This window comes from Pseudomyrmex gracilis, unplaced genomic scaffold (assembly GCF_002006095.1).
Source record: "Pseudomyrmex gracilis isolate BER0280 unplaced genomic scaffold, ASM200609v1 scaffold_115, whole genome shotgun sequence".
In the NCBI taxonomy this organism is placed as follows: domain Eukaryota; kingdom Metazoa; phylum Arthropoda; class Insecta; order Hymenoptera; family Formicidae; genus Pseudomyrmex; species Pseudomyrmex gracilis.
This window is the reverse complement of record NW_018020699.1, coordinates 191,844-206,678: the sequence shown is the minus strand read 5'-3', so window position 1 is coordinate 206,678 and position 14,835 is coordinate 191,844. Positions and strand designations below refer to the sequence as shown.

The 14,835-nt window shown below is 38.6% G+C and overlaps 1 protein-coding gene across 3 annotated transcripts; it reads right to left on the bottom strand.

The window, feature by feature from the left end:
* Positions 1–7,045: 7,045 nt before the first annotated feature.
* Positions 7,046–12,856, bottom strand: LOC109856341. Of its 3 annotated transcripts, none has more exons than XM_020431483.1 (5): positions 12,244–12,856; positions 10,922–11,087; positions 10,630–10,863; positions 10,173–10,353; positions 7,046–7,290 (listed from the first exon to the last, which is right to left on the bottom strand). In XM_020431483.1, the coding sequence occupies exons 1-5, from the start codon at positions 12,286–12,288 to the stop codon at positions 7,134–7,136; spliced, it is 783 nt and encodes a 260-aa protein (XP_020287072.1). In that variant the 5' UTR covers positions 12,289–12,856; the 3' UTR covers positions 7,046–7,133. The 3 variants fall into 3 exon arrangements, with proteins under 3 accessions (XP_020287072.1, XP_020287070.1, XP_020287071.1); XM_020431481.1 differs by lacking the exon at positions 12,244–12,856 and adding an exon at positions 11,429–11,610; XM_020431482.1 differs by lacking the exon at positions 12,244–12,856 and adding an exon at positions 11,429–11,610 and having other exon boundaries at positions 10,630–10,845.
* Between the last annotated feature and the right edge of the window lie 1,979 nt (positions 12,857–14,835).

Sequence of the window (14,835 nt, the reverse complement as noted above, 5' to 3'; positions counted from 1 at the left end):
GAGGACTATCACGTAAGAATAAAAAAAAATCACGCAAACGCAGAACCTGTTCGAGATTTGTAAGAACTTTCTAAAGAATAGGAAATAATTATAAGAATCTACATTAGCGCGCAACATAGTGTAATAGATTCGGTAACTAGTTACGAGGATAAAATCCCATCATACCGGTTGGAAGACGGCGTGAGCTTCAGAAATGCGTGAATTGCGTGCGAAGAGCGAGTATTACCCGTTATTCCACACAAGAGACCGAAAAATCTGTCTGATCCGGACCGAGATCGACCGATCACTCCGATCACCATTGACACGCATTCGAGATAAGTCTCTCTCTAGATAGATTGCCGGCGATCGAAGCCTTGATCTTGTCCGAACGGCAGAACCAGTTCCGCCGCACAACATCAAACCGGGCAAATCTGAGCGAGACAACTGCGAGCTTCCGCGTTTGATGCAGATTAGATGTTACGAGTGCACATTCGCGAGTGCACTCGCCCGATAAAATGGACACTCGAGCCGCACCGAGGATAAGGAATAGAAAAAAAACAAAAACAAAAATGAGAGCATCAGTGAATGACCGGTCGTTGGTGGATCGATCGGTAAGAGTCATCTAGAAAGAAAGAATCGATTTTAAGAAGTCGAGAATATCAATTTTCTTCTCAGAAACATATATAACAGAAATTTATCTCATTTTAGCTAGAATACTTAATCGACGGCACACACGCACATTTTTATCTTAATTTTTTCACGTATAAAACACACAAGCACTTTTTTTCTCTCGATCAAAATTTTACGTTCATACCAGGTTGATGGCGCGCCTTGACCTCCGCGAATTTAATTAGAAATTATTGCGTGCGGCTCGCAAACGGTTACGCGAGCGATTAATAATCCGCGTGACGTTCCACCTCTTGGCTTTTAACTGCGAGCCGCGGCGGTGTTATTCAATTTGGTCAGAATTCACGCGCACATTGCTATCTAAGGGTCGAGTCGCTAATCGTAAGATCGAGAGCGTTCTATAAGACATTCGCCGACCTTACACGCGCGGACGTCTCTGTTCACCGTTATTAAACGCGATTTATGCCATCTTTTCGACTTGCCAGCCGCGAACTCGCGCATTCTGTATGCGCACGGCGTTCGCGGCCGGTTATCGTCGGACGATAAATTCATTCGTACCGCAATATGGCAATACGAGCGAATTAATGCTCTTGTGCTGTGTGTGTGTGTGTAGAGAAAAAATCTCTAAGAGGTCTAGCTAATGCGAGAGTACTGGCTTTGTCGCTTGCAGAAATCACTCGACATTCATCTTCGCGTTTTTCGCAGAATAAAACGAGCGCGAAAAATAAGAAAATTAATTCACATAAAATATTAGATATTTTTTCTAAACGCTATGATACAAATTTATAGAATTATTCCCCAAATAATATATTTTCAAACTAAGTATATAGGGCCAGTACGAGCCGTTCACAGGATGTTGAGCGGAAATTGTACGTGTATATATTTTTTCGCAATAATTTAAAATTAGTTAGGGAGGTACTCGGGGTCTTTCATATGTGAGATGCAAATCCCGCATCCCGTATGATTTTAAGAATTGAAATTTCAATTCAAAAACTCACTTGTAAAAATTTACAAGTCAACTCGTTATAGGTGTATACATATATATATATATATATATATATATATATATATATATATATATATATATATATGTACACGTACAGTTTCCGCTCAACATCCTGTGAACGGCTCGTATTGGCCTTATATACTTAGTTTAATTTTCACGAGCCTTAAAATATTATTTAATATATTTTCAACTCAAACTTTTGAAAATCCGCTATCTACGTTGCTCACATTCACTTTCGCTTAATAAAAGCTCATGTGAAAAACTTTTCTTTTGCAAGTTTTTTAAATGTTTTTTTTTTTAAGAAATCACTTTCTTCTGTAGATCGTATTACAATTAGTAGTCTCGTTTTGTATATTACATTTTGACGAACAGACTTGACGTAGTTTAATTAACTGCGATTTTAATCACTAAAGTTAAAGTAATATTTATTCATCTCTCACACGAGAAAGTACAGCTCGGCTGTCATTGTAGCGTCGACTGAGGCGCGTGCTTAAAAAAATACATTGAAAACGAAATTCAACTTATACGTGTCAACGCGTATATATCTATATATACATATATATATACACACACAATTAGGAAGATCTTGTAAAAGTAACGTGATTGTATTTGACGCACGTTCGAAAAGTCTTCTTCCACTTTCTTTTCGCTGTGCGATGACACTCAACAAAAAGAACTTAATTACAACGATCTCGTCTCGCTATTTTGCAAGCGGAAATTTCTTCATCGCAACGGAAAAAAAGGAACAAGATTCCTCGACGGACACGCACCCAATGAGTCTGCTTTAATGAAATTAAATGTGTGATGTCGAGGCGAGTGCAACTTTCGCAGAGTAAGTTCTATATAAAAGTTGACCTACTAGTCACGTCTCTTTCTAAATAATCAGAGATATAAATGAGGATTACATAAGAAAAATACAATGTATAAAAATTTGCTCCGTAACAAAAACACATGCCAATGGAGTTCACCTTTAGATAAATATGTTTGAATTGAGCGCATAATACTGGATTGTCACGTGTGAGAGCTAAGTGTTCTATTGTCCGCACGGGAACTCAATGGCTTTGTAGAAACATTATTATAACCTTCAGATGATGATGTGTCAAATATTTAACAGATAAACGGGTTAAAAGTAAAAGCGACTTAGAAAATCATTCATCCATAAAATTTGAAAAAAAAATATGTACATAGTCTAGTATATTAGAAAAATGTTGATATCGATTATAATAAATTAATTGCGGCGAGTTGTACTCGTTATGCTCCTATGCTTCTACAAATATCGCATCGCGTACTCATTACATTGTAAAATTATAATGTCTGAAGCTTTTAACGCATCGCTACACAGAGAGCCATCGATGGTAAATATACTTTCAGAAAAAAAAAAAACATATCTCTTCAACGCCATTAACAAGCGCGTTAGATCTTCGAGAGAAAGAAAACCGGACATCTGTATATTCGCGCTTCTCTGAGATCGTTTCGATCAAATTGCGCTTTTACGATCGCGTCTCTATCGCGTTCGCGCGCGCGCGATTTCCTGAGTTTAGAAACACTTTCACGTTTCCGTTCCCGCAGGAGGAACGATTCGAAAAGAGCGATCGACACACTTTCCAAAGATGAATTTTCCAACCGCGGCTCTGTCAAGCGAGACGATTCGGAAAACGGGCAATAAAAGAAAGAGAGACCGCTGCGCGATATCTTACGCTCTCTCCTTCGTGAACGCGATTTAGTTTTTTTTTTTTTTATAGTTTTATTAAACTTCATACCTTTTCTTCTATGTGTGTGTGTGTGTGTTACACTAGTCCAATTTACCCAAGATATATTTATAATCGAGTTTATATAGTTCTTATAAAATATAAATTACGATCGCATGTACATCGTATAAAACACAATCACGATAAAATATATATAATTTAGTATGAATATGGGGCTGTGAGAACCGATTGCAGGGTAATGTGCAGTAAACAAATTCTTTTAATATATTGTCCAAAATATATATAAATTATGAAATATATATAATTATGAAATAGAAAGTGTATTTCCACGAGGACATCGAGATTTGCAACAGTCCTCTCGCCGCCAATATTAATAAAACTATTGCGCTAAAAATTTAAGAGAATAAGACTACGATACGAAAGGAAAAGTCAACGTTCTACGTGAGACTCTTTCCCGTCTATGCGACACATGTCGCGCGAGCCGCGGGATAATGCGGCGCGCGCGCGCGACAATCCGTAAAAAAGCGCAAACGAGCGCGAGCGAAGTGCGTGCCGCGAGCAAGGACAAAGCCGAGGTAGAGGATGGAAAGCGAACACATAAAGATGATTTCGTCGGCTCGTATATATCTCGCAAGAGAGTTTCACCGGTGAAATGCAAACCATTCTTTACACACAGCAGGCATACCGCTGAAAGCCACGCCGGTGAAATCTTCTAGACATTTACTAATAAACAGTGTTCATGCGTGTCTTGAGCACATCATTACGGCGCATCTGCATAACGGCAAGGGTTGTGACGGGAAAGTATCAGAGTACACGTGTATATTTTTTTTTTATACAAGAAGTACGAGTGAGATGCAAAGCTGCGGTTTGATAGAAAAATTCGAAATGTAAATATACCAACGGAAAGTAAAATACAAACGTCGCGAATAACTTAGGAGATTACGTGTGAATAGAAAAAAAAAACAATACTAGAAAGAAAAAAACCAGAAAATGATGAAACGCGAATAATTCTAAACGTTCGATAAATATTAAATGAAAATCAATCGGATTCAATTTTGCTGCGTATCATTTTTTTATCGCGACACGTGCGCGTTAGCTATTGTGAACTCGGCTACGAGTCACTATAATAATTCAACGTGTCAAAATGTCGTGTCGTTGAAACTGAAAAGTCCCCATGTTATCGAGATCACATATTTAACGTCACGCAAAAAAAAAAAAAAAATGAACCTCAAGTCGCTGCACCGCCGACACGTGAGTCGTTTTCAATGTCAGGAACTCGTTTTTCTGTGAGAACAATGGACGTGGCTACGTAACAAAACCGCAATATCACCATTTAACGCCGTTTCATTGCTAGCTACATGGACAAAGAGACGTACATCAAAAACACACGTAATTATGCGGAATCACTTGATTGCTAACCGGATATTATCGGTCCTGTGAGAAGAAACTTTTTTTTAAAACGCGATTGGTATAGCAATAACATAAAAAACTGTCATAAAATAATCTTAGTCATTCGACTCCGCAAACGTCAATTTTAAATTAGATAATTGGTTACGCGATAATAGAAAACACCGAGCTCGTTTCCAAAACATTTTCTGAATGTAGAGTTTCTTCAAATCGATCTAAACAGAAAAACACAATTCGGTCTGTTTCGAGCTCAAAAAGTTCTTAAAATTTATTAAAGAAAAACAAGGTAGTGTAACTACAAATTACAGAGCAAACGTTTCGGCCCTTACTTGAGCCTCCTTCAGCGCGAGAAATATATAAATTAAATAATTACGTCGTATTATACAATTCAAGGAGCTTGATGTTAACGATTACAATATATATAAGTTCCTTTACTTTAATTACGTTTGCTCTGTAATTTTTAGTTACACTACCTTGTTTTTCTTTAATAAATTTTAAGAACTTTTTGAGCTCGAAACAGACCGAATTGTGTTTTTTTCTTATATTTATATTACGAGCGAATTATTTAGTATTATATTCGATCTAAACAGAATTTCTCGTAACATTACGTTTTATGTTTTTACTAATCTTGTTAAGACAAGTCGTAGACCAAAAAGTCAATTTATTTAATTGCAATAATATTAACACGCATTTTGTGCGCTCGCGCGCGCGCGCGCGTGTGTGTGCGCGTGCGCTTTGTAGTGTAGTAATGATATAGCTAATTTGCGGGTTGTGTAATCGTATTTCGCAATAACAAAATTATATCGCGAGTTGCAGCGCTGTCGTCAAAACACTGTGGGTACCTCAGTCTCTTTGTCTCGCTTCTTCCTCGCTGTCCGTGTTTATGTAAAAGGACGGGCAGGCAAAAAAAAAAAAAAAAAAAAAAAAAAGAAAATAACGTCGAAACATCATCGCATGAATAATAAACGCGAACAAAGGTGCGCTCGGGTAACTCNAAAAAAAAAAAAAAAAAAAAAAACACGAAATTACCGTCGAATCATCATCGCATGGATAATAAACGCGAACAAAGGTGCGCTCGGGTAACTCGCTTTCTAACACTTGGATGTGCGTCTAATGCTCGCTTCTTTGCACGTTTTCGAGCTAAGACAGAGTGTTATTATCTGATGTCGTTAAAATAAAAGATATACGCCTTGCCAAATATTTTGTGAATAAAATTTAAACAAACAATCTCGAGAGAACAATAAATTTTCTTATACAAGTTACTTTTTTCTTATTGTACTGTGAATGATATATTTTTAATTAAAAAAAAAAATGTCCGCATAACGTCTGTTTTTGAGTTTACAATATAATAGCAAAAACGTTTATAAAATATAATGTTTGCAAGTAGAACTGCGCAGAGACATGTCAATATCGATGAGCAGATTTTTCCTCTTTTTTGTCGACACAGATTACTTCCGGTTACAGTTCTTGATTACATTCACCGCATTGCGCGCGTGCGCAGTTGGCCGCGGGTTAATTATAAAATGTTACACCTCACTGCATACGCTGATTGCGCTGCACCATACATAATTATGCTTAATAATACGACGTCAGCGCTATTGTTCCGGCACTTCGGTATGCAACTTTTGTGAGAAATTGATGTTTTGATATGTGATTTAGATCACCGTGTAACCTGACCAAAATAAACCGTGTTATTATTTTCAAAAACTCGTTAACAATCAATTCGTTCCGCGTGTCTTGAAAAACGTTGCTTCCAAGACTAACATTTTTTAATAATAAAAGTCTAGCGAAAAAATATTAAGTGGCTTTAACGGAGGCTTATTTCTTTTAAAAAAATGAGACAATTTAAGGTGAAATTGAGGGAACTTTTTCTGTAACGAGCGTAATTTTCAGATAAATCACCGTAATGAGAACACTTTCACACTTCTTGAAGTAAACGAAAAAATCGTTGACGTAAATTATTAGCTATGCAGCTACGCGCGAAGATGCGCTCAAACGTGCAAAGTGTATAATCTCTTAAATATTTGCAAAAAAAAAAAAAAACTCTTTTTCATCGATCGCGCGACTCGTTAGCTTAAGTGCGACGAACGTGCGACGGACATTTCGTGCACATGTCTCGCGCGAGAAATACCGCTTTAAATTCTCTTCGATGAAAGTAGAAGTGACAGCTCGACGGCATGTAAAACGCACGACGGATTTGAACGGATTCGCGAGAAGAAGCATAATAACAAGTTAGATTTCTCGCATAATCGAACAATCTTTTTTAATAAAAACTAAACTGCAATTATGAGAATTTTATTTATAGAATTGTCACCGATATCGTTTAATGAGTCTTATTTCTATTACACATTGGAGAAAAAAAAATTCCTCGCATGTAATTTCAACAACAATTACACGATGTAACCTCAGTATATGTTGGGTTCGTCTTCCTGCGGGCAAAGTGGCTTCCGAATCACCATGCGTAAAGTTCTCTCGTAAAGCTCTCGTGAGGGATCGTCCCGGCCTACGCCTTGATCTCGCGTTCTCGAGTCCATCGTTTCGGACATGCTTCTAATTTCGTTTCTAAGATTCGATTATAAATATCGTTACGTTATTTTTTACGTCTACGATAATCGTAGCTAATAATAATTAGCGTTATATTTAAAAATTCGTAATAAAAAAATCTCGAAAGTTTTAAGAAATTTTAATATTTTCCTAAATCTAAAAACTTTAAATCGAATTTTTTTCAATAAATTCTAGTACATATATCTTGTTTTTTTTTTATCTCAAGTTAAGTAGATATTCGTAGCTAATGATAATTAGCGTTATATTTGTAATAAAAAAATCTCGAAAGTTTTAAGAAATTTTAATATTTTCCTAAATCTAAAAACTTTAAATAGAATTTTTTTCAATAAATTCTAGTACATATATCTTGTTTTCTTTTTATCTCAAGTTAAGTAGATATTCGCGTCATGAAAAAAACATGATTTTACGAGGATTCCTTCATTGTCGCAACGCGTTGCGTGCGCGTGGCGCGCATCGTAGGACTTTTACTTTCTAAAATAATACAAGAGACGCTATCGCGCGAATTTACTCACGCATAGACACCTATGACGCATGTACGCGTGAGGAAACGTCTACAAAACACCCGGATAATCAAATCCAATGATGTATTCAAATTACACACACGTGCGTCTCCTCCCGTCAATCGAGTTCCCAAAGGTGTATTCGTACTTCTTATTGATTGATACGCGAAGTCGTACTTCTGCGTCTTTATATCGCGGTTTACCACCAGCCTTCTCTAATGTTATTATCTCCTGATAGAAAACCATCGTGTCGCGTGATTCATACTCGCTTCTCGAGCTGTATGTATCACGAAGCAGCAAAGCGAGGAATTTTCTGACGTAAAATACAAACATTAGCAGGAATTAGCGGCTACTGCTTGAATAGAGATTATTGTTGAGATTCTTATTCGATGATTTCACGTAAATTTAACGTGAACATGTGTTATGAACGCGCGCGCGCACACACACACGCACGCACGTACACAGAAGAGATATGTTAGATAATATTTTATTATACTTTGAGTTAATATTATTTTTGCTGATAATTTTTGATAGAAATTCTAAAAATTCTTTTAAACGTTGGAAACATCTTGTATTTCTTAAATGTATAGCTTACATCGATCGCTTCGTGGTACGATGTCCCGAATCCATATTCCGTGCCAGGATGCACCTGCCTACCCGACAAATCGTTGAAGTAATTTTGCGGCAAAGCGCAATTTAAGCTTTTATTAGGGAGAATCTGCGGTGGACAGAAGGCGAGACCGCGAAGAGAAGTAACAGCGGTAAAGCTCGAGAAGAGAAATTTGCTCGAATTCCTATCTACATCGCGTACACAGAGAAAGTGCACTTCTTCCCGCTTTCATACGCGGGACTGTGAGTCGTCTCTGACTCATATTGTCACCGCTTCACGTTATTATTAATTTTTACCGGATGTTTGATCGTATCTTGCAAAATCAAGCGTGTAACAATGTATACATAGATGACGGAATAGATACCGAAAGATTGATAATTATGATTGATAATTATGCATTTATATTGCGATTTCTTGCGTTGTATTATATTTTAATGAGAAAATCACACACGCACACACAAATAAAATGCGCAAGAGAATCGTATAGAAAAGTGCAATGAGAAATTTCTAAACTTTTACATCAATAATTTAATTTTCAAAGATAAAAATTTAAGTGATGATAAATGATCCCCCGTTTAAGGATTTTGAAATAAAATCAGATATGATGAATAGAATCATAACGATGAAATATAATAGAGATAAGCGAGATAAAAACTGTGAAACAGCAATTGCGGATATATATCGCCGCAGAGGTAACTGATTTCATATTTTACAGTAAAACTAATGTTTCAATATGCGCGCGTTACCTCACGCAACTTTCTCAAACGAGGTGATCGATGGATATACGTGCGTGTATACGCGAATCGAATGAGTCACGCCGCGCGAGAGAGACGTAACCGCCACTCGCATATAGCACAGTCTGTAATCAAATAGGATCTCTGTACAATTCAGTGAGCAGGACGTGGAGCCGTGAAAGTGCAGTTCTGCACCCCACGTCGTCCGCAAGAACTCCGTTGCGATTTGCGAACAACAATATTGCATACACGTTTGAAATCAACATTAACGTGTAAAAAATATGTAAACAAAAATAGCTTTTAATATGAAAAAAAATCACGATTGTATTTTTGCAACGCGTTTTGAAAGAGAGATTGCGATGTATGTAAAAACATTCGCGCATAAAAAGTCATCCAAAGTTCACACACCGTCCTACATTTTATATTTCTAGAATATTAAAAAGTGTTCCGGCTATATATAAAGTCAAAATAAAAATTGCGAGTACAATGTGTTGTACACTCCTCCTTATATAGGATGAAGAGTTCGGGATCGCGTTGCGTGCGATTCTTCGCGAGCAGCGTGACATCATTTGAAAGTTTATTCGTCTGTGTCGTTTACGCGGGCCAATAAGGGTCAAGCTGATCAACCAGTCGAGACCGTTTCCGGCGGGTATCGTAGTGAGTGTCGCCGACGCTTGGCCGAATGTAAACCGACCGCAATGGTGATACCGTTACCAATTTTTAGCGCGGTTAGCACACGAGCGGACTTGCGGACTTAAGAGCCGCACAATATATACGAGCCACAAACGCTGTCTCTATTGATACTCTGTGAATTCGATATCCAAGCTACGAGATACTGAGGTTTGACACACAAAATCCAGATAGCGAAAAAACAATTTGCGTAAAAAGTGTGGACAGTACAAAATTTTAGAATTAACTCCCGAAAAACATTTTCTGATTCCTATTTCGTTTTTTTGCGATGACTAAACATTTAATTTCTAATTAATACTACGTATCTTGACTGAAAGAAAAGTGGGAATAAAATTAAAAATATACCCTAATTGAACGGAAACTGCCATGGGATTCATTGCGATAATGGTAGCGTGTTGCACTAAATCCACGAAATCTGTGTCCGATACGTCATCGGTATTCATGGAACTTGAGACGGTTTCGGTTATGTCATTTCCGAACGACGAGGAAGTCGTCGAAGTTACCGTGGTACTTTGTAAGTTCTCGCCTGTAACGTTATCGGAAAAAAGAAATAATTATAAACAATAGTAATTTTTTTGTACAATTTTTATAGATATGTTTTCTTCGTTGTGATAAATCGAATCATGACCGGGGTAATTAAAAAACCGAAATAATTAAAAATTGAAAAATAGATTACACGGACTCTCTCTTCGAGTTTTCTTGAAGTAGCACTCGCGGCGCAAAATGTTTACGTGCGTGCTTCAATATCTATCTCGCTAAATAAACAACGACAACGCGGGACTGAATTCCGTTGAGGTCTTACTCGGTTCCGTTCTCTCGACATCACGATCGAAGGTACTCGCGGAGAGCACGGTGGTGTTCGTGGCGGAGGTCGAGGGTTCATCGGGGTCGAGTTCGGAGAAATAACTGGCGAGGTCCTGGTAAGATTCGCGCGTCCTTGCATCATTCGCCACGAGATGATGCTCGGACCGATAAACCGAGGGATTGATCTTCGTTAATTCTTCGTTCTGCGTGGATGCTGACAAAAGAGAAAAATCTTTTTTTTTTTTCAAAATTTATTTTGAATGACTCATCATCGACGTCGAAATATTTACTACTGGGGTTCGCATAGTATTCGTCGATTTTCTCAAAACCGAGCGATCGAGGTTCGTGACGATCGTCGTCGACGTTCTCCACTTCGGAATTAACGTTATTTGGGTATCTCTTCGATTTCAAAAAACGCTTCAGAGGATCGCCAAGGCTGGACAGTTTTGATCTGATCTGCGCGCATCGTGTTTGTTAGAAAACAATAATTTTTTCTCTCGTGCTAAAGTTCACTCTCTTTCGCTTTCCCTCTGTCCGTGTCTTTTTCCCCCATGTTCACTGGCATGTCATGTTATTTAATGAAATTTTTATTATCTCGCTCGTATAATTACATAATCGCTCAACATACACTTTCATCTTAAGAATTTCATTTTGAATACAAACGTAAAAGACCGTAACTTTGAAATGTGTGCTAAAAAAAAAACTAAGTCGAATGAAAAAATATCTAAATTCTAATTTTCCACTCTTAATTTTTTCTATCGATAGCTGAGACGATAAATATTATATTACATTCTCACCTTTTGATTTATCGCGGATAACAGAGATTGCTTATCGGGTTTTCTACGTACTAAATTAAGATCGGTATTATCTACAGAAGCTCGTTCCTGCGAGGAGGTGTCTGAACTTTCCGATTTCGAAGCTTGTTCATTAGTCGCCGTGTTACTCATATCTGAATCATATTGTCGATAAAAAAAAAAAAAAAAAAAAAAAANAAACCTAAAAAGTTCAATATTAACAGGTTTTACAATTTTATAATATTGAAAGTTTTGATGGATTTCTCAAAGATTTTGTGACTCACCCAGTTTTACAAACGAGCTGTTGTTTTTTTTTTATCTATTTCATCCAGTTAACTATAGAAAAAAAAAAAAAAAAAAAAAAAAAGTAAATTGACCGTACGATCTTATTTATCAATTTGAACGTCGTGCGGTTCTCCATCGACCATTGTATCCGCGCCCGAGTGGCTTTTGTTCACGTTAAATTATATATTATCACGCAAAAGTCTTTTTGAAACAATGTGTGCAATTTTATTTTTTTATAGAAATTTCTCATTTTGTTTTTGTTTTGCAAAATACTAATCTGTATGTTAACGACAGATCTTGATAAATCTTACGTGTGCGTAACAATCGATGTTAAAAAGCTAACGCCATAACCTCTCTCGTTTAAAGTACATCAATCGAGAAATTAAAAAACATTGAATTTTCTCGCACCGAAGAGATCCGAACAACACACGAAACACACGAGATACGCGACGAAACCGACCACATGAGAAAACGCCATATTGGGAGGCGCTGATAAAACCAATTAGAAGAATCATAATGAGACTTATTATTACCTGATAGGTGTAAGGTGTGCAGGGCTCGTAGAATTCTCTGCTCATAATAAGTTAAAATCGTCTACAAGCGACGACGGAGTCCACAGCTGACGGGTCGGTTTTTCGGCAAATGTCAAAACACCGGTGGCGCCATCTTGGCCTCGTCCGGAGCTGTCAAGAGCAGCGGAAAAATCATCGACTTCGCGCGGACCACATCCACTCGGTCATACTTCTTTCTTTACGTTGTTTCCGTTGATGGTTTCGCGTATCACTACGTTAACGTTCCGGACCGAAAACGTCGCGTTAACGTCGGTTGCTGACAAAACCGCGACGCCGAACAAACAACAAACGAAAGTTGAATCGTTGAAAATCTCGCGAGGCCGCGAACACACACTTGCCGATTAATATACACACTGTAATTAAGATTCCGTCTAAGTACGTAGCCGGGTTCGTCGGCCGGAGTCGATCACGGTCGGGGTCACGATTGTCTCCGCGAAAAAAATGACGTCGCGTTTTTTTCGCTAGCAATTCGTTTAAATGCCAAATGAGACGCTGATTGCTACGCCATTTTTGTTGTGCGTAACAACGCTCTTGCGCGATCGCACTTGCCGCACGTACCGTACCGTACGCGTTCGCCTTCGGCTATAGACTGAATCACGAGATCGACTCGATTCGAGTAATCGAGCCCAATACGAGGCGCCACTGTCTCTCAGACCATAGACAATTATTACAAATAACAGGCGCCATCTCACGAGGCTTGTAAATATCACGCGATGCCGTTGTACTCGTAGCACTTTTTTTTGTCCGACAATTACTTTAACATCTCTCGTAGGCGGGTAGAAGGAGCAAAACTGAGTCGAAAAGTCCTGAACCATTTTTTTCTATTACATATAGGAAAGGAGTAATTGTTGAATAAGTCAAGCCAATCAGCGCCGACCTTTAGCCGGGCTCACGTCAGTGAACCACACGTCTGGTGTGCGTGAGCGCTCCGCGCGGCTCACTGACGCGAGCCCGGCTAAAGGTCGGCGCTGATTGGCTTACTTTATTCAATAATTACTCCTTTATTATACGTAATAGAAAAAAATGGTTCAGGACTTTTCGACTCAGTTTCACTCCTTCTATCTGCCTACGAGAGATATTAAAGTAATTGTCGGACACCCTGTATATATATATATCTTTATACATATACAGGGTGTCCCAGAATTGCCATACAATCTCTCGTAGGCAGGTAGAAGGAGTAAAACTGAGTCGAAAAGTCCTGAACCATTTTTTTCTATTATTTATAATAAAGGAGTAATTATTGAGTAAATCAGGCCAATCAGCGCAGACCTTTAGCCAGGCACACGTCAGTGAGCGCTCACACACCCAGGCGCGCGGCTCACTGACGTGCGTCTTGCTAAAGGTCTGCGCTGATTGGCCTGATGTACTCAATAATTATTCCTTTATTAAAAATAATAGAAAAAAATGGTTCAGGACTTTTCGACTCAGTTTTACTCCTTCTACCTGCCTACGAGAGATTGTACGGCAACTCTGGGACACCCTGTATATTTATGCACATGTATGCTTAGCGAAAATTTGACGTATGTTTACATTGCAAGTTTACATGGCGGTGGTTAAAAAGTCAGAAGCTTTGATGTTCCGGGTCTTGATGCAGCAAGGATGTCCGCGACAGGGTGTGCAGGTTTCTTCGGCAACTCGGGCGCGAGGTGGTTGCGCGGAGGAGGGATGTTTCCTCTTCTTTTCAGGTTCGATGACAATATTCGCCGGCACGAGAATCTCATCCCACGGGATCTCAATGTCGTCCGGTTCGCAAATCATCTTCTTCGGTGGCAGTATCACCATCGGTTTGTCCAAAGCTATCTCATCCCACGGTATCTCCAGGGAGGAGTCGCAGATTTCCGGACGATCTCGATGGACGGTCCGCGGCAAAGTTTCCGTGATAAGCAGATCTTGCCACGGTAGCGTTCCCACGGACTCCTTTTCGATCACTTTTTTATCTTTGATGATATCGTCTATGGGTACCGAAGCGTCTTCGGAGCGAATTTTTCTGCCCGCTGCTGGCAAAGCAATGTCCCTCCACGGTAATTCGATCTTGGAGTCACAAAGCACAGACTCGTCGGAAAACTCGCGGCGCAAAGTTTGCATATAGGGTTCGTGCCAGATTTCCTCTTCCGGATTGTATACAAAGACTTGTCTCTTTCTCTTGCACCGATCCTTTTTCTTTTTCCGATACGCGTATTGCTTGACCCGACAGCAACATGATTTCTGAAGTCTCGCGTGATGTCCCGCCGTTGTAGTTGACATAGCCGACGAATCGGATAAGTCTCTGTGTATATTTTTTTACTTTCTAATTTTGATCTTCTAATTCCGTGTATCCGTGTTCAAAGCTAAATGTAATTGATTCAAATTTGTAACGAGACGTAAACGTTACAGAGCGACATCTTCTTCCTCTAAGATGGAGTGAGAGACAAATTAGCTGTACAACCATCTCTCTCGGACTTAAACCGTATCACCTGTCATCTTCTTTCTATAAAAATATTTGAAAAATGCTCGATCTATCTGTACATGTGCGTATGTAATAATTTATTTTGTCTCTCTCTTTCTTCATTAAGC